At 39.8% G+C, this 22,917-nt stretch overlaps 1 protein-coding gene across 1 annotated transcript; it reads left to right on the top strand.

Moving 5' to 3' along the window:
* Window positions 1–1,339: 1,339 nt before the first annotated feature.
* Window positions 1,340–21,848, top strand: pitpnab (phosphatidylinositol transfer protein, alpha b). The gene is made up of 12 exons (XM_061054924.1): window positions 1,340–1,607; window positions 6,859–6,889; window positions 10,592–10,737; window positions 11,104–11,195; window positions 12,701–12,708; window positions 13,004–13,078; window positions 13,582–13,665; window positions 13,783–13,860; window positions 14,630–14,740; window positions 15,150–15,272; window positions 15,473–15,555; window positions 16,786–21,848. Exons 1-11 carry the CDS (start codon window positions 1,591–1,593, stop codon window positions 15,518–15,520), a joined length of 813 nt encoding a protein of 270 aa, XP_060910907.1. The 5' UTR covers window positions 1,340–1,590; the 3' UTR covers window positions 15,521–15,555; window positions 16,786–21,848.
* Window positions 21,849–22,917: the final 1,069 nt, after the last annotated feature.

Genomic DNA, 22,917 nt, shown 5'->3' with positions numbered 1-22,917 from the left:
TATGTGCATAACATGCTTATTAATATCACATCATCAAGACAGATGGGCTGATAGATAGATAGATAGATAGATAGATAGATAGATAGATAGATAGATAGATAGATGAGGTCCAACAGATGAGACAGATGAAAGATAAGCAGATGTTGGCAGACGGATACAGATGTGCTATAAATACAGCAGCAATGTGCTGTTACATAATTTTAGATTCTCTCACGCGCTCGCGCACTCACATCCCGCGATCTCCGGGACGTGGGACGGGATTAGGGACCTGTGATGCCATGTAAAGCGTCACGCGCCACCACCATCATATAGACCCTTAAGGTGGACTCTAGTGTGGTCAGGGGACCGCCTTAGAATAAGCCTACAAATTAGCCTTGAATTCCTTTGATGGTTAAATGTCCTGCTTGATTGATAAAGTCCACCATTAGAAACGTGGGCTATCTGAAAGTCGTTGTGATGTGTGTGTGTAAAAAAAAAAAAAAAAAACATCAGTCATGAACTACATGGATCTGATGGACATGTTACGGGTTTGACTTTCTGGAGGCAGATAATCACATTAGATACGAGGACTTGGTTTAAAGGGCTTAGAGAGCTGACGCACCGTGCGTCTGTGCCAGCGGTGGTGGTCCCCGTGTCATGCCCGTATATACTCTGATGGTGAATAACCAAGCTTCTACGTCACTATGACGGCGATGACGCAGAGGGTGTAGCACACTCTGAAGACAAACGATGCAGGGAAGTACCTTTGGCCCGCTCCATTCATTATTTCCCTTTTTAATTATCTTTTATTCCCGTCCTTTTGTTTTGTCAATAAATCTGCTGCATTTTGTTTTTTATTTGGCAGAATCCATGTATTGATAGGTCTATAATCGATCTTACATGATTCTGACCTTAAATGTTTTTGGTATTATTGCTAAGCCTTTTCTTTTTATGTTTTTAGTCCATCTCGATTTTTTAATGTTTTCTTGGAAACTCCTATGAAAAAATAAAAGTTTAACCAGTAGGCTAGGCTTGCTTTTCCTAACCAACATGTAAAAACAAAATACTATTTCATCATTAGCATTAGCAGGGAATTAGTTTAATTATTATCCATTTCAGCACACACAAAAAAGTATCTTGAATTTAAGAATGTATTTTTTTCCTCATAAGTCAATCCTCACTATAAGAGAATCATGAGCGAAAAAGGGTTTAGTGGTATGGCTCTTTATTTAAAAAAAAAAAAAATTATATAGGTATTTTTTTTATTGGTAGCTATAAATGGACCTTTCCGTGATTTAGTCTTGCCGGACCCACATTCACCTCACTGCACCCTTGGGTGAATCCTCCTTTTTCGTGTGTGCTCTGCTCTGCACAGGCCTTGGTGCTCTTGCGCGCAGCAGCAACGCCGCGCCGCGGCCCCGATCAGGAAGTGAATGTGAAGAAAATAAGCAACTGTGGAGGTAGAATGACATAGAGGGGGAGAGGTGGGAGAGAAACTAGCGGAGAAAGAAGAGACTATCGGAGGGAGGGATCGACCCTGTGTCTTTGGACCTGTACATTCAGCTGCTTCTGCTTCCTCTCTGGGATTCACTGACTTCACCGCCAAAAAAAATGCTTATAAAGGAATTGTAAGTAGCTGTGTGTGTGAGAGTGTGTGTGTGTGTGTGTGAGAGAGAGAGAGAGGATGTGTGCGCGTTTATTCGTCTGGTTTGCAGGGCTGACATTGTGGCCAGTCTCGCCCTGGAGTGGAATTACAAGAGAGCCGGCAGGGTGATGTCGACATCCTCGCCCCGTATCTGCTTGGTTACATGTCTGTCAATATTTTATATGCAAATCACACTCCGTCGCCTCAGAACATCCACTCAATAAAGCGAGAGGTCTCTAAAAACGCGGCGGATGTAGTTGCATCAGCAGCCGGCGCAGGCATGGCTGTGCCCTTCACATTTTTCCATCATGATTCTCCAAGTGAGGCTGTCATTTTAGCGGATAATAAAATACAATTTGCCTCGGTGCTAAAATGATGGATGCTCGAGAAGGAGTAGTGTTGCTGAGGAAAAGATGTAAGCCTCGCCGAGCCGTGCCGTGCCAGCGTCCATCCCTATAAGCCGCTGTGGCCATGTTATTGATGCGCGGTGAAGGTGAAACGCCTGATGGGAGCATTCCGGCATTTACCTCTGCTGTGGAGGAACGGAGATAGGCAGATGTGGCTTTAGAGGGGGATGCTCGAGGGGAAGATGGGCAGGAGTGGTCATGCAGGTAGGGGAGGTTGTTGCAAAGCTTAAGGTGTGTGTGTGTGTGTGTGTGTGTGTGTGTGTGTGTGTGTGTGTGTGTGTGGAGTGGGGGGGGGGGGGAGAGAGTGGCAAATGGCGAGTTTTGATGCACCAGTCAGACATTTGTGAGGATGTGGCAGCTGGGAGGAAGAGAGAGTGTGGCATGGGATTTAGGATGGTGCGTGGACAGATAAATATTCGGTGTTTTTTTTTTTTAAACACTACATTAACACATTGCTTCTGCAGGCCTCGGTGTGCTGTGAGGAGAGCTGACTGAGGCCTGCTCACAATCAGCTGGCAGTTGGAAGAAGGCCAGTGAATTGTAGATGGATATTGGCCTTCGAGTGCAAAAATGAGACATTATGCTTCGTTTTCCACTTCTGACAAGCACTGGTTCCTTCCATAGTGACAGGAGGCACTCCATTCATTTTGCGTCAAGGATGTGTTAAAATTCTCGTTTCCTTCACATATTTGTGTTTCAGATCATTTTGATTTCTTCTTTTAAAAAAGCCTAAAATGATTCCCTGTTGACATTAAGACATCTCATTTTTCAGGTTTTTATTGTAATTAAATGCCAAGGTCAGAGATAAGCTATTGTAGATTGATAAAAAAAAATGTCCCCTATTGGCAGCAAAACACTTATTATAACAAAGTCAATATTGGTAAAGAGTTTGGCTGAAATGGTCATACGTTTACATTTACCAGCATTCATTGTTGTCCTCATTCCTTGTATTTAATCAATTGATGGGCTGGCAGCACCAAAAGCTGCAGGATGAGAGTGATGGCATGGCTAAAGATCTGAAGTGATTAGGGAGAGTCTGGGTCTCAGCAGTCTGCCCGCAAATTAATTAAATCGGTCACGATTAAATGTTGAATGCACTTATAGACCGTCAACACACGAGGCACACCACCAGGCCTACACGCACACACGCACACTCACACACTAACACATACATACTACACACACTGAGATGCCATCATGGGGGTCAAGAGACAGTGAATTGATCCATGTCCAGCTGTAGTACAGACTCTGTACTGCTCACCTGAACCACTGACCTAAATAACTCCTGGTCCACTTTTTCTCCACTTCCACGAGCTCTGGCAACTTTCCACAGCACTGGAGGAGACACTTTACTGACTATCATGTGATTAAAACAAAGGAGAAAGGGAGAGAATAGTAGAGTCAGAGAGAATACTAGAAGATGAGGAGACAGGCAAGATGTCCAGGAGAGAAGAAGGGTGTTTGTTTTCTGAAGAAGTACAGAGACACCCGATCCTCCTTTTGAGACCTTTAGTGCAAGGAGGTTTGCAGAGAGAGAGAGAGAGAGAGAGAGAGAGAGAGCGAGAGAGAGAGAAAGAGGAGAACGAGCATTAAGGTGACTTTACTTCCTTTTTTTTTTACTTGGCCTAAATTCAGCAAACTATTTCAACTTTGCTCTTTTAAACATTTGTCTCACATTAATCTGTACCAAAGTCTTATTGCCGAGCATCTGAGCAAGTACACTGTTGTCAATCTAACAGAAAAAAAAAAAAAAAAACATTCTGTAAGTTTGATCAATGGGACTTTATCACCATTTTGCCCTCACAGTTTTCACTGTCTGCCCTCCTCGCAGCATCTGGTCTCCCATGCGATGTCTGGCTTGGACTCAGAGCCAGATTACAGTCAGTGGCGAGTGGGAAGCAGTTGGGATTATCTGAATTTAGGCATACATCACACAGTTACAAAACAGTCAGAGAAGCTGCATACTGTACAAGAGAACTGTGCCGCTCCAGAATACACTAATTCAAGGGGAAAGAGTGCAGTATGAACCCCAACTAAATACAATTTGTATTTATTTTTTTTAAGAAAAATGAGTGTGGACGTGTGTGTACAAAATCACTTGTTAATACTGTATTTTTGAGTGGGCAGATCTGGACATTTTACTGTGACTGCATCACAGAAAACATTCAAACCAAATATTTTTGCACTCCTTACATACACACACACACACACACACACACACACACACACACATTGAAGAAGTTACTTAACATTAACTCTGGATCAACACAATCTACTTTTATACAATCATAACAGTAAATGTGTGTGCTAGTCTCATTGACTCATTGGCTACTACAGGATGCAACAATTCACTTATCATGCCTCAGTAAGGTTAGCCTCCATGTGCACCACTGCTTGATAATGGATTGTTAAATTGCTTTCATTTATATTTCATATTAGCAATATGAGTGTACATATTCCTAAGTGTAAGTTTTACCATGGTCTTTTATTGCATTGTTAGTGGACCTTTTGTCACGCAGCCATTGTGCACAAAACCAAACGTGTTCTGGGCTCATTCTGAGAGAGGGCTGGTATGGCATGTCACCAGTTTGTTGGTGTTGTGCATCTTCTACGACCCTTCGTTACCAGGCTCCATATCCCAGCAGTCCAAGTTAACATGAGAAAAACATTTTACATTAACCTGTCTTAATATGAAGCGACAGTAACTCTTGATCCTCAAAAGGCTGTTTGTGCCTGAAGGCTGTTAGTGTTCAGCTTTATTTAACCAATAAAACAGAATTTGGACATAAGCTAGCTGCTTTTAAACAGCTTTAGGTCAACTTCAACCACTGTTGCCTTCATGAGTTTTTTTTTTACAAAGTAGGAGGTGCTGGTGTCTCCTAAACAGCAGAAACATTTCCCTGTCTGTTGAAATAAAAAAAAAATAAAAAAAACATTTTAAATGTTTAAAAAAAAAAGACAGATTAGTGTTGCCTGGCTTACATAGCCTTTATGAACGGTAACTTATATTAAGTAATGCAATGTATATTTGTCTTAATGGTTACAAGATGCATTGTAAAATATGAACATTGAATTCATCCTTATACAATCGTGGTACATTTCCTCAGCACTACAAAGAAAACAGCTGCTTCTGTAATAGATAATTATCTGTAACTCCTCTTGGGTATATAATAATAATGGTAGGCTTACACCAAAATCAGTGTTCTCCTTAAATAAAGTATAACCTGTCATAGGTCCAAAACTGTGATGAATCTGTTAGGCGGCATTGCAGCTTCAAGGCCCAAGTTTTTGCATTTAATCTTTATCAGGCTGTTTTTCTCGCTTCAGTGAAGCATTTTCTCATCTTCTCCTGAGAACAGAAAAGAATAGAGCATTAATTTTCTCCTGATAACTCAGTGTGAAGTGAAATATGTTATTTTCATAGCTAAAGGGCCGACTTGTCCTATTTTGTGTCAATTTAGGAATTTATTCCAGAAATAATGCTCATGTGACATAACAGACAGTATAAAAGTGACTAACTTCGGAAAGGCCTCCAAGGCAGGTTTCTCTCTTCACTGTTAAACATACAAATGCTCTTAAAATTAGTCACTCTTAAACTTCTTGATTTAGTTACTTATCAGGGTGGAAGTCAGGACCTTGACAGTCTGATTGTCATGTAAGTGCTCATAGAGCTCATTTAACCCTTCATCACAAATCCCTATTTGCTGACTCCAGCTCGGCTCCTCAGTCCTCCGAGACAGCAGCATCATGGAAAAGGTGCGTGTTTGTTGGTGTATCGAGCTGATTTGTAAAGACTCTGGTTCATGTTGTCAGTGTGTCACTCTGTTAATTGCTCTGTGGTAATCCAGGTCAGTGACAGTTCATTAATAACAAATTAAAGCCATGATGAGTTTCATCATAGTAACAGATTTAGTTACACAGTTCTGAGGGATTTTTGCTCAACAGGCTCGACCACGAGTGTGTAAAGGGAAACTTCTTAATTTATTTATGTAAAAAAAAACAGTAGTAGTGCATGTGAAGAAGGAGTGAAGAGATCAGCTTTTTATGAAAGAACTTCAACAACTATCCCAACGGAGAGGGAAACTGAGATATTTTGAGTTTTACTTGATTAAAACATGTCTCAATCTAAAGGCAAAGTAAACCGAAAAAAACACTCACTGGATCCAGATGTTCTGTTAAGGACTGTAAGAAATGTGTCTGCAATATTTACACCTATGTATTACTGAAAATGTCTAAAAAAAAATGTCAGGTTTGCAGCCCCTGAAATCCTCCTGAGTCACTTGTTCACACATACACCTCACAGTCTTGTCGGACTGGAGGGGGAGTCTCAGTAGGCAAGACATGATTTAAAAAGGACGCTGGGATACTGGTGGACTAAGCAACAGAGTCCAACGCTTATTGTCATTTACCTTTATATTAATGCTACATGTAGTTTGACGTATTCACAGTATCAATGAAAGAGCGGAGAACTGGCAAACAGAAAACAAAACTAAGCACAAAGATCGTACCGGTGAGGTGCTGGTTGCAAGATATAAATGTCATCACCGCCTCTCAGTCGCTATAGCGATGAATTTTCTTGAATATTTCCTACTGCCGTCTCACGTAGGCTCACCCTGACTTAATGCAGAAAGGTTACTAAAGGGCTGCAGGAAGAATTATGTGTAAAGTTGGACAAGAAAAATGTCTGTTTGCGTTCACACATGCTGCTCGCCCTGAAAACATCAGGAGTTTTTCAGGAGTTTTGTGCATGTGTGAAACACCATAATACAACGTTAACTGAATGAGAAAACTTTTGACTAATTTCTTCTGTTTTCCCCTCTCTTACAGTCGAGTGATTCTTCCTATCTCTGTGGAAGAGGTAAGTTTTGTTTTTGTATAGTTCAGTGTGTATGTTTGTATTTTTATGGTCCAAGGCCCACCTCTTGATATCTACTTCCTGGTCCACTGTATTTGGAAATGTGCCGACATTGTCGAGCAGCTCTTCCTTTAGCTGGATTTGTTTTATTCGTGTTTATTTTCAGTTGTAGTTTACTACACTTTTTGTACCTTTTTGCCTTACTCAGAGAAAAAAAACAAAAAACAGCATCGATCACCTTGTGAGATAAAGTCTTGTTGAAGATGGCAGCTGGTTTCAATCAGATAGACCATTGAATGAACAGTCAGCAGTCTGTCACTGTCCTCGTTTCTCTCTGTGTCCCCTGTTCTCCCCATTACCTCTGCAGTTCACTCCTGCTTCTATTCAGGTCTGCATTGTAAATGAGTCACCTGAAACTACCACCACAACTCCCCTGAATGACATATGCCCTTTATATCGTCTCTTCATACGTTGACCTGTTTGACTAGTTTCCCTGTCGATTAAAACAGAAATTTACATTCAGACCAGACGACTTGTCTAAATCTAACGCAACAATGTGAATCATGGGAAGTCTTTGCTCCATTCTTTTCTTTATGGGCAAAGAAAGTCAAATTGGTTTGCAGAGCGTGGCTACCGTTAGCATTGCAAGCATCGCCAGCCTTAAGTCTCAGCAGGTGTTTGTTCACATACCTGTGCTGAATGTGGTTATGCATCGCTCTGGTCCAGGTTGTCCAGTGGTTGTAAGCAAGTTTAACCTGATACAGCCTACATTCAACTTTATCCTGAAATATCAAAATACTATCAAACTGCACTGCAGTGTGTGTGTGTGTGTGTGTGTGTGTGTGTGTGTGTGTGTGTGTGTGTGTGTGTGTGTGTGTGTGTGTGTGTGCATTTCCTTTATCATCATCGAACCTCCACACAATGAGGCAGGTTCCTTTTTAAGGCTGCAGGCCGGTAAATTGTGGCAGCGTATATGTTGTGTCACGATTCAATGCAAGAGTCTCAATTCAGAGAAGAATTCTTTGATGGACTGAGACTGAATGCAGATGAGGAACGTCCCCTGTTTCTGAAAGCACGCAGGCCCTCTCTCTGTCAGTGAATCACATCCCTCCAGAGCTTCACTTCACACCCCGACTCTCTGCAGTAGTCGTGTTCAGTCATTCCATCTCTGCTGTGAATTAAGGCAACATCATTTGATTTTCTTAATGTGTAGTCTTTCAATTTTTGCAGACAATTTTGATTTTATTATATTTATTTCAAAAATCACAACATAATTATGATACACTGAGCATCCATTTCCTTTTCTGAGAAGTATATGTTGTATGATTTGTTCTAGCCGGAGAGAGTAATGATTTAAGCTGCCATAGCAGCTTAATCAGATTTCTTTCTCAATTTTTGTGAAAGAGAAAGGCTGTAGAATGGCCTCACCCTGAAAGGCCAAGTTGAATTATAATTGTCTAGCATTTTTACCCAGGAGGCTTCGCTGTTCCTATATCCATTTCTCTAGTCGGAAGGGGACTTGAGGGAAGTGCTTTAAACCTGTATGGCACAGGTTATCGAGGCTGTGTCTCTTTGCCTTTCATCACTGATGCTGTAGAGAAGCGTAACATTTTAAAAGCACATCAAAGGTTAAAAGGTCACGGCTCAAAGAGAAGGCTCTGGAAAGTGACTCATTTGTTCTTTATGTTCCCCTCAAAAGTTGCTGAAAGAAGTGACGCAATGGTGGCATTTGACTCAGATGCAGTGAACAAAGTGAGGGGATGCTTTAAGAAAAGGGATCTGTGGTTTACCAAGCTAGTCCTGCTTCAAATGTGCACAAAATGCAGCCTAAAATCACTATCCCTGTGAAGTCATTGTGGCTCCCTTCAGTAAAATACGAGGCATGAGGTCTTCATTAAAAACAGGGTCTACTTTTTTAGCTCAGGCCAAACCATGATAGCTGGGTTTAGAGAGAGTAAATATATAAAGAAAACAATGAAAAAAAGAAACACTTTGTCGTGTCTTTACAATTTAAGCCACGGGGGCTATACAATATAACATCTCAAGCTAACACATACACTGTAGCTCCTTTACACAGTTCAAAACAAGGCGACACAACTTTCATTGCTCACTTCTTGATTAAACCTTTAACGCCACACTCTACATATATATATATATAGATATATGTATATATATAGACTGAGTTTCCCGTGCATTAAAAAACAGCAATAGATAATACGTCGTCTAAGCTCAAGACCATTTACATACCGTGACATTCACTTGCTAATTTGCAAGAAACGGACATAAATTGCATGCTAATTCACAGGCAGCTAAGCCTGTTGGCATGTCGTCAACATATAATAACAAACTTACACTTCAACCTACCTCGTATTCTTCTTAATATTTGTCAGGGGCTAATACTTGAACGCTCTCCTAATTGTCGTCATCTCCTTTTTTTATTTATTAACATTTTCTGTGATAGTCATTAGAGCTTTATTTTTGAGCGAGGGCCCCTTTTTTCTGTGCGCTGGTTATTTGTAACGTTCCGGAAACGTAATCGGCGGTTAATTAGTTCCGCCTCGATGATTTCAGGTGTGATTAAAAAAAAAGGAAGCTTGACAACGACAAAATAAACTGATAATGAGAGGCAGCTACAGTCATGGCAACAGACAGTAGTGTTAAGAGTGATCAGGAGTTACCGTCAAAGGCGATTCTTCTCTGACTCATCAAGTCAAATCAAGAAAGTCATCTTTAAATTGTCTGACTTTAAAGAGATTGATTTGTAATACAAATATTATTGCTTTTATTGAGAAAAAAAACAACAAAGAAGTAAAAAAATACAGCTTTTTATACAAACTGGATCATTTACAGCATTGTTTTAATGTATTGGCAGATGTACACAAAAACATTTCTCCTTCATAGATTTTAAAGGGTTATTTTTCTATGCATTGTGCATTTATCACTATTTGACTTTAGTGGAATGTTTTGGTTATTTAGGACTTTTGCACTTTAGAAAAGCTGACATAAGTTGCTTTATCTTGGTATTTTACTATATAGCCTAAAGATGAAATTGACTCCAGGGAACTTAATATAATATGTTTGTCTTCATGTGACTATAATATGGTGTTGGTTTGATTTAACATAATTGTTTCCACATTAAGTAACAGTGTAGAGGATGTAACTGTAACAGAGGATGTAACTGTAATGTCAATCTCATGTAAAACAATAGAATTATTCAAATGACACCATCTTGCTCAATCTTTGTGATGTCATAATTGTGACTGCTCCAGCTTTGTGCAGAGGTTATATGGTGGATTAGACGTGATTAAGAAATGAAAGGAGCCATTGTTCCTGTGTTGAAACACTCACATGCTGCAAACTCAGGATCAGGAAGGTGGGGAATGAGAGGAAGGAAGGATGAAAGGAGTTTAGAGTGTCCAGTTTGTGGAAGAGGAAACAAAATGAGTGGAAAAAAAAGTTGACAGGACAGGAAGACTAACAAGAGTGTATGGAGGAGATTAAGAGGATTCAGGGAAAATGGAAAATGGTGGGATCAGGAAAAGGATCAGAAGAAAAAGTAATCCACAACTTGAGATTGAAATAGATGCACTGATGAAACGTGAAAAAAAAGAAAGGATATGTATGTGGAAGCTCACTGATCTACAGGATAATATGTTAAACACACACTCCACACAAATTCAAACCGGTTTTCCTCTCTGTTTGCAGTACCAGGTGGGCCAGCTCTACTCTGTGGCTGAGGCCAGTAAGAATGAGACCGGCGGAGGAGAAGGAGTGGAGGTGCTAAAAAATGAGCCCTATGAGAAAGATGGAGAGAAGGGACAGTACACACACAAAATCTACCATTTGCAGAGGTAAGCATTCATTTTCATACTAAAAGAGGCAGAAAGCTCCAAGAAACATAACTCAGGAAGGCAACTTCATTAATTTCTCCCTCGGGGCCTCATCGCCTGGCTTCAGTCCATTCATATATTTGTCTGCCTCAGTATATTATGTCACCTCTTTAAAAGTCAATACAGTCTAGTAAGCTAAAAACTACTCCTACTACTCTTTAAAGAGTAGTTTACCATTTGTAAAGACATAAAAAAGATTAATACCTTTCAGGTTTGTGGGGTAAAAACGACAGAGACTTATGTGTCATGAAGTAGGCAAAAATGAGTTTAGTGAAGTACCAATCAACTCAGCCTGGCTTTGACTCTTTTCCCTCCTGTGTCCTGCAGTAAAGTGCCGTCATTCGTCAGAATGTTGGCTCCTTCTTCAGCTCTGAACATCCACGAGAAGGCCTGGAATGCATACCCATACTGTCGCACAGGTAACACACACACACCCACAGCAATATGTCAAGCATTGTCTTTCAAAATTCTGTACCAAACTATCTATGATAAGTGACATACATCTGAAGCCGTGTCCATGTTTTATTTTCATATTATGGCATCTATTCACTATTAAAAAAAATTCTGCTACACCTGTGTTAATGAGCTTGTTGTGGTACAACCACAAATGTTATTGACAAAGTTTGCATTTATAATTATAAGTAAAGTGTTTGGACACGGAGGGCCATAAGCTGCCATTATTACGAACAGACTGTACAGGAAATTCCAAAAAGATAAATATACAGTATATGAATATTCAATAACAAAGACTACTCCAAGAAAGATATGGTTTAGAATATTTATTGCATTAATTAGGTGGCAGGTTTGAAATGATGGATGAGGCAAGGATAGAGAGGGGGGATGAAGAAGTTGATGACTGATGAACTCAGGTGTGGGGATGGACTCAGATCAGCTGAGGTCTGGTGGCATAGATGAAACTGGCTGGGTTGATATTTAGTATGGGGGCGCCGCCTCTTTGCACTCTGTTTCGGAGCCCAGTGGTTCATGTGTATAGGATAGGAGGAAGGAGACAAGGGAGTAAGAAGTAGAAAAGAAAGTGAAGTAGAAAAAGGGGTTGTGTGTGGGGGAGGGCTGTGAGAGCAGAGTCACAGGGGAGAAGAACGTTCGTACAGAAATGAGACCAAACCGAGTCTTTTAAAAAAACCACTTAATTAAGTAGCACATACATACTGAGTTTGGACTCTTAGGATGCATTTAGCTGGTCTTCATCGACATTATAACGTCTCAAAATACTTCTGGAGGCTGCATCACACCAATAATAAGGACTGAAAATGAGAAGATACGATATACTTTATTTTCCCCCAGGGTGAATTTCGTGGAGGCAATACTCTTTTAACAGCTCAGCACATAACTTAGTTCAATAACAAGTGATACGTCAAGTTAAATAAGTTCAATATTGTTCAGGCATTATTATAAATATAGACACTCACAATGCATACGACTCAATGCAACACAAGGTTAAAATTATTGGACGCAAATCCATATTTGTGTATTGGTGTGTGTGTGTGTGTGTGTGTGTGTGTGTGTGTGTGTGTGTGTGTGTGTGTGTGTGTGTGTGTGTGTGTGTGTGTCTCTTTCTCTCTCTCTGCTCCTCTCTCTTTCTCCCTCTGCGTCTTGCAGTCTCTGTCACCTTGAAGGAGCTGTTGAATAATTAACTGTATGTCCAGTGAGAGGAGCCATGCAATCACTCAAGTCTTTCAGACTGAGATCATGCACGTGCTGCGAGCTGCCATCTTTCACACAAACCACACAGGACAATAAAAAGACACACACCATGGTTACTTACCGATATTGTTGGATAGGTCCCCTGAACACTTTTAACTGTCCAGGACTGTTAAAGCTGTTTCATCTCTTGTATTTTTCATCCATATTTTTGTCTTTTCTCTTTGTTTGCTGCTGTGCTTTCTTTCATCTGGCTCTGCAGTTATCACTGTAAGTATTTTTTCTCTCCTTTATGTTATAAATGTCATGTATGTTTATAAAAAAAAATACAGGGAAGCCTGAATGCACATAGAGGGAGCAAATTCACCTGAAAGTTGAGAAAGACATTTGATCTATTTCATTGACACAGCAGCAGCAGCAGAAGCGGCAGGGATACTCTGTGTGTTTGTTTGTGGGGGGAAAGGTGTCACTAACTCCTGTCTATGTTGGTTTTGAACTTGCTTGCATATTTTCCCGTGGGCTGTTCTCGTTTCTTCACCCGGGATTGTTTTCTCCTTCTCTGCAGAACGAGTATATGAAAGATAACTTCCTGATCAAGATCGAGACATGGCACAAACCTGACACGGGACACCTTGAAAATGTAAATATTAAAGACTGAAAAGATCAGAGGGGATGTATTTGTGTGTTTGAGCAAGGATGTAGGATTACATGAAACAATTGCATGTGATAAATAAGAGCCCACTTTAAACCTAGAGCGCTTTATTTTTAAATTCTACTGTATCTAACACCTTGTGGGTGTTTACCTTCTTTTCCAAGTCGTGTAGCTGGTAGCTGTGTACCGCCAATATTTCCCACTGCTTCAGCCTGTTTACTTGTCTTCTAATCAAAAAATGCTTAATGTTTCTTGTACATGATGTAGGGAAATGACCCCAGTGCTTCAATCCAAAAATAAATATCTATTTGATCCTTAAAAACTGCTTGCTTGCAAAAACGCTCAAAGGCAGATTAATGTTTTGACCTCTTCTAATAAGTTAAATATTGATTTACATCACATCGACTTTCAAAACACTTCCACATTTTGTTTGTTGGCTGTTCGCAGAGACTTGTTCCTGTATCTACCTGTGCTTTGTGCTTCTGTTTCAGGTACACGGTTTGGATGCAGAAACCTGGAAGAAGGTGGACGTAGTCTATATTGACATTGCAGACAGAAGCCAAGTGGATTCGAAGGTTAAAAAGACCTGCTGCTCAAGATCCATATTTGAATGCTTGCATCAATAGATTTACGACTAATTCAATCTCAGCTGCATTGTTTTATCCGTTTTTGTCTTCTATATCTCTTTGCAGGACTACAAGCCAGAGGAGGATCCCTGCAGGTACAAGTCAGTGAAGACAGGACGAGGCCCTCTAGGACCAGACTGGAAGGTACAGGGTCTGAAGTTAATGTCTCAGTATGTTCAGACATGTAGAAGCCATTGACATCAGTGCTGAACAAAAACTTCCAAACACACAACACTAATTATTAATGTGCAAAATAGAATAAAAAAATACTCCCACAGATACACATTACTTAGCAACTCTGGTGCTTATTCAGTGTTGAAATAGCAGCTACTTGGGGCCTTGGTTTAGCTCAGTGATTAGAGTGTGCGTCCCATCTGCAGAAGCTAAGGTCCTTATTGCAGCAGCCATGGGTTCAAATCCAACCATGGCCCATTTGCTGCATGTCACCCAACACTCTCTACTCCCAATATTTCTTGTCTGTATTCAGCTGACCTATCCATTAAAGACAAAAATGGCTGTATGTAACTGTGATGTAGCTTTAGACAAAGTGAGGTAATTATGTCCTTAGACCATGTGGGATTGGCAACCTTGGAGGCATGACATCATGTCACACCATAACTTTGTGATATTTTCATGCAAAACAAATAAATAAGTCAATATGTAGGTGTGAGTATTTTCCTTCAAATGTAATTGTTGGTTGTGATAACAAAAACTGCTCAAATTGCCTAAAATTCACATACACAGATAGAAGTTGTCCCTTTCTTTAAACAATAAGAGTTTTTCAAATAGTTTATTTAAAAGTTGTTGTTGACTTTTAGTCAAAATTGATCTAGGGGGCTGAGCAGGAGACATCATCCCATCAATCTATGTTAACATTTCCAAAAATCCTCTCTGCATGTCTGTGCACTTTCAGAAGGAACTTCCGAACAAGAAAGACTGCCCACACATGTGTGCCTACAAACTGGTCACCGTTAAATTCAAGTGGTGGGGCCTGCAAAATAAAGTGGAGAACTTCATTCAAAAGGTTGGTTTACCGTTGTGACTGTGGTGCTCCATTGCAGTTTGTCACCACATATTAAGGTCAGCTACTCTGGAAGGATTTCTGACAGTAATATTTGGATGTGATGTTGTAAATGTTCTTTTTAAAGACTGCTGTGCCAATATGTCTCAAATTGTGTGAAGGCAATCCGTGTCTCACATGTTGCAAGCTTGCTAGAATTAATAATGGAAATAGTGAGAAATGACCAGTCACTATGAAGTTATATACTGTATTTGGGCTGCACCAGCCTCTAGTGGACAAACATGGTATTACAGGATATAATTAAGAATCTCAAATTAGTATGCATTTAAATATATTTTGGTTAACTGTAAATGAAAGATTAATCTCTCAAAACAAATGATGAATTATCTTTATGTGTCTTTGTGATTCCCAGCAAGAGAAGCGTTTGTTCACTAACTTCCACCGTCAGCTGTTCTGCTGGATCGACAAGTGGATTGACTTGAACATGGAGGACATTCGTCGCATGGAGGAGGAGACGCGCAAGGAGCTAGATGAGGTGGGCACAAAAGCTAAGGGCAGAGCCAGACTGATTCCTGAACGTCTGTTTTCATGTATAATTTAGTTAGTGATAAATCACTAAACACATGTAATCAATCTGTGTTGTCCTGAGAGGACATGCACACTCCTGCGTTTGGATAAGGATGTCAGTTTTGAACAGTTTCCTGTACATTTTTTGATTTTCTTTGTGTGCATCAGATGAGAGTGAAGGACCCAGTTAAAGGGATGGTGGCTCTAGAGGACTGAGGTTGTGTTGGACCGTGAATGCTGCTGCTCATCAGGTGAGAACTTTAAATGTCTCCTGTGAAATTGAACTGCACTCTTGCTATCTGTATAGACAGATCCTTTTAAATATGCACTACATATTTTACATTTATTTTGATTGGAAGTTGGTTTTTTTTATTTTAAAATCATTTTCACACACTGACAGCAATCAATCAGGTAAATACTCCTAGAATGGCATAAAATATGGCTTGTGGCTGGCATGGGGCTGTAAAAAGTCTAACCAATCACGAGCTCCGCAAAGCACGCTGCTGAGTTTTCCAGAAGTTACAGCTAGCGAGCAGATTGCATAAATGGCAAGGAAATCGCTAAATCTCTTTGATGATGCACTGAGCTTGACTATTTGCATCTCTCACATGTCCTTCACTGTAAGATGTGTACTTGAGAATCTAGCTTATTCCTGAATCTTTCGATTTACTGATCAGCTTAAAACAGCTTAAAACATTTGACATAAATGACCCCTGAAAAGTTGTTTGGCTAACTTTTTAGAAGGCAAGTTGTCAACTTACACATCCAGCAGACACAAAGCATTCAATTAGCCACTTACTGTCTCCTGAGGGAAATATCATCTCTCTTGCCACCATATGCTATACTACTGTATTTCCGCTATTCAGTTGATTGTTTTGTCTGTTTGGTGCTTGCCAGGGGGTGTACAGTGGGTTAATTGAGCTCAAAGAGGAAATAAAGCTGTGTGAAAAAGGAACCAATAAAGCTTTGAGCCAGAAAACCAAAACAATTAGACGGAAGAAGCTTAAAAAAGGAGTTGACTGGAACATCAGTATCTGCTGGTTTGTCTCGCTGACTGTATATTCAGATGGATGATGCATTTGTTCCTCCTCCAGTTGTACAAAAATGAAGCCAAAATAATCCTGCCACAGACTGCGCAGGTGACTTCAGTCGGTAAGCTGTTGACTCTGCCGTGGTTTTGATGTCCTACAGTGTCCGCTTACCAAAACACACATTTAACTTACAATAAAGCAGGCAAAGATCCGTCAGGTTGGTACAGTCGACAACAGAACAGATACTTAAATGTAGTGCAATAACTCTTGTGTTGGTGTTCGTGACCTTTATTCTGCACATGGCTTTACAGTAGAGGTTAGATTCCCAGCCCAAGCCTGGCCCAACTTGTCCCGCAGCCCAAAACCAGGTGGGCCAGGACCCCCCCCCCCCCCCTTAAACAGTAAAGCAAGCCTCTTTTTTACGCTGTTTCCTCTTTCTATCTCTTCCAGATAAGAATACCCAGACACCAGCGGATTCACATCCTCCTCCTATTCCAACTGACACAATGTCTGACCGGCCAGTCCAACAACCCAACAACAACCCAACCTACAGCCCCCCCCCCCCCCCCCCCCCTTCCCTCCTGCTACAGTCTGGTTTTCAGGGACCTGGACCCAGTAAACTCCATCATGACCCTCCTCCCTTCCCATCCATCTCCATTGTTTCTCTCCATCCAGTGTCCCCATCTTATGAACTGCTCTGAGGCCTCCAGTAGCAACATTATAAATCTCGTCAGTCCTCTCTCTCTCTCTCTCTCAGCCTCTGAACCGTTCTAAACTACAGAGAATAGCGCCGTTATTTCTGCAATTTAGGATTTATTTCTAATTAAGATATCCTACTGATTTGTAAATATACAGTAAACCGTATATTGGGGAGCTGAAAGTTGTATTGAAATATACAGTATATATATATATATAAATATATAAACAGGGTTTTTAAGATGATTCTGTGTGTAAGTTTGTCTGCGTATTTTTTCCAGACCAAGCTGTATCTGCTCAGTGTTGAGTTTTTTTTCCTGATTTGTCATTGTACCTCCTTCTCTCCATTTGTGTCTACTTTTATGCAGTGTTTCCTTCTGTTGCCGTTGTCCACAAACCATCGCTGCAAGGTCGGGGTTTTTGATAGCTTGGTCTGCTGTACTCCTGACCTATCAGTTAGGATTCTTTTCCCTCGTAGCTTCCTTGATATGTTGAGGCATTTGATGGCTTTTCTGCTGCTTTGTGAGTTTGTGTGCGCACGCTTCGGTTTATGTGTGTGGGTGTTTATAGGTGTGTGTGTGTGTGTGTGTGTGTGTGTGTGTTGCTGTAGCGTTGGAAAATTACCAAGGTTTCTTGTTGTTGTTGTGTTTTTTTTGTTTTGTTTTTTTAAATTCTTTTACCTGATCATTTCTAGCTTTTCAGTTTCACCCGGCTGTTCGAACAGACTGATAACAGTGCAGTAGTTGAATTTAAACATGCAGTATCACACACACACACACACACACACACACACACACACACACACACACACACATAAACAAAGACAGAAAAGTATACAAGGATAGATGTAAAATGCGTAGAGGACCAGCCATCAATCAGACCGTCTCACTTTGTTCTTCTTGTCTGACAGTCTCTCCTTTCACCCGTTAAACTCTTTCATGGCGGTGATTTTAACATCGTAGATACACTTCTACTCCCGCTTGCTGTAGATAGGTAAATGGTTCTTTCATAGTAAAATGTCACCAGTTCTTGCCCTGTCCCCCATCCCATCACTTCCAGTGGATAAATGGTCTTATCCAGCGATAGCAATAACTACCATGACACGTTGGTCTCTCCTGTATCATTGCCGGTCTATCTCACTCTGCTGCCTGTTCCAAGACTGAAAACAGTTTTACGTAAAGCAGAGCACACGGTCAAGGATTGTGAAGATGTTGATTGGTCATTAAGTGCTGGTTTATTGTGTTTGTCTTTGGATGAGCTGGGTTTTTTTTGTCCTGCTGGAATCTCAAGCTGGTTATTTGTGATAGTGTGTTTTTCAGTATATGCATGAGTGTTAATGAGTGATGTACAGTAGCGTGTCTATGCTGGCTGGGTTAAGAGAGGGGGAAGTAGTGGAGAACTTTTTGACGTCTGTTTGGCCTCCTTTGTCCTCACTTTTTTTTTTCTCCTCGGTTTACTTTGTATCCATATTTTTTCGAATGTGTGGAAACTTCAAAGAGCAAGCAACAGATCACATCATTAAAACGAATATCATATTACTGATACACGTCGTCATATTCGACCACCATGGTCAGAAAAACTGCCACCACAGCAAGCTTATAATGAAATGAAAAGAAATGAAAACTTTCCTTTCTACACTCAAAGCACTTAAAGGGATTCTACATATAAATGGTCCACACCTAGATATATGTAAAGAAGTTTAAAAACTGCTTACACTGGGTGCTGGATAGCCTAGCGGTGTGTTGCACGCCTCCTGTACAAAGGCTGTTGTCCTCGACACGGCTACCATGGGTTTGAATCCGACCTCGTCCCTTTGCTGCATGTCTTCCCTAACTCCCTGTCTCTCTTCCATTGTCCTTATCTAACAAAGGCAGGAAGGCCCAAAAAATAACTTAAAAGACAGAAAAATGCTAGTACTTATGACTTAGTATTGGTTACATATTTTTATTTTAGAAATGTAACAGTTCTGGGTCCAGTTTTCCAGATATCTAAGCAAAGTGTAAACTTTTTTTAGTCCCCCTTAGAAGGTTATAAATGAGGTGCATACAAATAATTACAGGCTATTTTCATAGTAGCCTGTGATGTGCAACAAGTTACAATTTATATACTTATTTGTTCTTTATAGCTCACTATAACCCTGAGTTGCTCCTCTTAGAAGGCAGCACTGAAACTGTCTTTAGGGCCTCTTTAATTATGACTCATCAAATATCACGTCCCATCATTACTTTGTTTTTGTAGAGTTTGCATTATGTGTTCACCTGCATTAATTGTAAGATACATTTCTATGAAGTGCAGCAATTTAGATTGTATAATTGTTTGTCCTAGCTATGATAAATGATGTTTGGGTGAAGGTTCATCCTTAAAGATACTACATATGGATAATATTTGTGTAGTTTTGGTTTGTTTAGTAGTCCAAACATCTAAGTGTTTTCTTAAAGCTCCTGTGAGGATTTTTTTTATCTGACTGTGAAGCAGACTGACATTAATAGGGATGCTTCTATATGCCCTACAAAAGCAAAAGAGACCATCAGGAAGAAGACTGACTATTTCTATAATGTTATTTTCATTGCCTGTAAACACTGCTGCGGGGTAGGTGTCAGACGAGAGCAGGATGAGATTTCTATCATCAGACACTTTGTTTACAAGTATCACAGAAACTGACACAAAAGTTCCTCACAGGAGCTTTAAGCCCAAGCACAGCAGTCAATAAATCTAGTATTGGCAATAAGGATACTAAGCTGTAAAGACCCATTCACAGCTGTTCAGGACATTGGCGAATGCTCAAGGATAGTTTCTACTTGCCTCAGAGAAACTCCTTTTACAATTTTGAAAATCAGCGCTTTTCCTTCAGTCTTATTAATGACCATCATTTAAAGTTGATACAACCATCACTACTTCCTGTTGCCTCCTCTTTAAAGAAAGCACTTGTCCAACCCTATACCTCTCTCTGTGTCCATCAAGCATCTCACTCACTGTCTGTGATGGGGTTACCAACTGAGTCATGGAGATCTGTGGATGTACTGTATGTATTGACTCTGTAAATAGTAAATAAATTAATGTAGATGAACACACATATATAGATCAGACTGTCCTGCCAAACCTACAGCACACTTTCTTGAAACTTGATCCGCCTTTAACATCGCTAAAAATTCAACGTTTCACAGAAGTCTCTCTCACAGAGGTTTTATTGTAAGGCAAATATAGTTAGAGTTGCTGAGTTTTAGTTCTGAGAAGACATTGACCAAAATATCATCATCTCTAGTCGTTTAAAATTTTTAGTAGTAAGTGGAAAAATAAATGAAAGAAAAGCAAAAACCCTGTTCACTAGCTCCCCTCCTTATCACATCGTTCCCCCACAGGGACCATGTCTCATTGGCAGGACGGTGCATAAATATATATTTTTGTTCTGAGTGTTGTTGTACCTCTGTTGTCAGTCTCTGAACTACACTCTCACTAAAAAGGAACATGTATAACGGCAGCTTGGGTCACTTCATTGATCCACATAACTAGCTGATGGTGTCAGCTCTAAATGGAGCCTCAGTGAAAGTCAGATTTTTCCCTCCCGTGGTTAGTTAAGGGATATCGAGGGAAATTATTCTACATTTAAGAGCAGCTTCAACCAGGTAGCCTACTGGAGGGTTGGAGTTTAGAGCTATGGACCATATTCAGAAGGTGGCAATTTTCTTTTGATGTCAGTGGGAAGCTCTGTTGTAATAATAAACAGCTGTGTTCAAGATTGCTAAATGAGGGAATCGAATCACTAACATAATTCTGCTTGGGCTATAGATTGATCAGAAACAGATTGTGAAAAAGACATATTTCATAAGTAACTGAAAGTTAAAGCCAAACCCTAACCCACAGCTAACATTAGCATTCAACCAATTCCTAGTTAACATCACATTCAGCTAGCTAACACTACTGTTAGCAAGGAATTTGAGGTTTTTTTTTAATCATGTGTAAGATTATCAAATGGTATTGCTATCTTTTAACGAAGTTGAAGGTTAACTTGAGCTGTTGTTAATTTTAGCATTCAGCTAATTACGAGCTAACACTGTCACAGAATTAAAGGAGCAACTTTAGAGGAATGATATCATTGTTAGCCTGCTAACATTAACGATAACAAGGAATTGTTAGCCACATTGAACGCTTATGTAAGATGTCTTTCTGTGGCTTAATAGTTATCAAAAAAGTTTCAACTTGAATTTTATGGCCTGAACTCCCTCCAGAAGTTCACCATCTGTTGTCTTAAAAGTTGCTGATCAATCTGAAAGCAGTTAAATTACAACAATATGTCACATACACTAAACTGATGCAACCTGGCCTTCAGCACAATGATGATATTTATAACAACGTTTTAGCTTTGCACCCGGAGCATTCTGTCACTGGAAAGTCGCCACTGTGTGAATATTGTCAATAGAGCAAAAAAGCTAAGACAATGTACGTTGTTGTATGAAAAAAAAGATAAAGAAAGTCGGTCCATTTTAAGAGCCTACAGACACCATTCAAACTTGTGAGAGAACATGGTGTAACAGAGACAATCTCATAGATATCTGTTGTTAGATTCCTCGATTTATAATCAGAACATGAAAACCAAATGATTCCACAACCCCAAACTGTTTTTAAATTGTTAAAGCTCTCTCTCTCTTTCTCGCTTTCTGTCTCTCTCTAACTCTCTCTCTCACTCCTGTTAACTTGTCTCCTGTTTTTTTTCTTTTATTGTAAATTTGTGCCTTTTTGTCATCTTATCTTCTAATAACACTACTGTACATTGGAGACATAAAGAAATGAATAAAAAGAAGCAAAGCAACTGTACATAACCTTTGATGTAAATGTTTTTTTTCAGTGTTTTGTATGTACTGAATGTAAAGAAGACCAGCAGTCTCCTTACCTTAGGTACATTAGTGACATGTTCAATTGTTGCAAGTGTCCTTAAAACACGGGAACCCTGAAAATAGGACCATTTGAAAATCATGTTTCTATCAAGGTACTCAAAGGAATTACTTAATTTATCTTAGGAGTAGTTGTGCAGCTATAAACATGATGAATGTTCTAAGCAGAGCGTTTTTCAGACCAATTTAGACCACATTTTTGAGCTGTGCGACTAACTTTTAAATCGGGTTGAATTATGGCCCAATTCCGGTCATTTTACCATACAAATTGACTGAACCAACATAAAGTTTATGACAAACGGCTGAGCTGTACTTTGTTTCACACACTCAAGTTCTTCTTCAAAAAATTTGCTTTTTACAAGATTAGGGCTCCTGTTCGATTAAATGATTTATTTATTTAGTTTAGAATTATTGGCTGTCGTTATCTAGAAGGGGGACACATTAATTAAAAAAATAAAAAGACTTAAATTCCGGCTCTTTGGCCATGAGGGGCTTTCAAACCCTCCAAACTCCCCTAGCTACCAGATTTACAGACCTTTGAATGAACAACCCAATAAGTGTGTCTTCTAAATAACTGAAAATCTAATATTGTAGGCCTAAAACTCAAAGATTCCCAAAGGTCACACATAAATATCGAACTGCCTTATAAGGCTAACTTCAAGTGCAATGGGTTGATTATGATAATAATGGCTGGGTCCTTGCAATATTTTGAAAAAAACATAAAAACACCATTGTTATGCACCTGAAAGGCTTCCACTGAAGAAAGTCTTTTGAAGGAATTGACCAGTTGCATTTGAAATAAAGAAAGAGTCAGGCAGGTTGATCAGTGTGTAAATAAACGTTTCTTGGCTAAAAGCTGCTACAGTAACTGTGACTGTTGTGAGTGCAACATCACAGTTATTTGGACTGATAAAATGTTCTAATACAGATAAACCCAGACTTAACATGCCAACACCTTTCATAACACACGCTTTATTGAGACCGGTCAAGTGAAATA

The sequence above is a fragment of the Labrus mixtus genome, chromosome 14 (assembly GCF_963584025.1).
Source record: "Labrus mixtus chromosome 14, fLabMix1.1, whole genome shotgun sequence".
Classification (NCBI taxonomy): domain Eukaryota; kingdom Metazoa; phylum Chordata; class Actinopteri; order Labriformes; family Labridae; genus Labrus; species Labrus mixtus.
The sequence above is the reverse complement of the archived record's forward strand: the minus strand, read 5'-3'. Positions and strand labels throughout refer to the sequence as shown.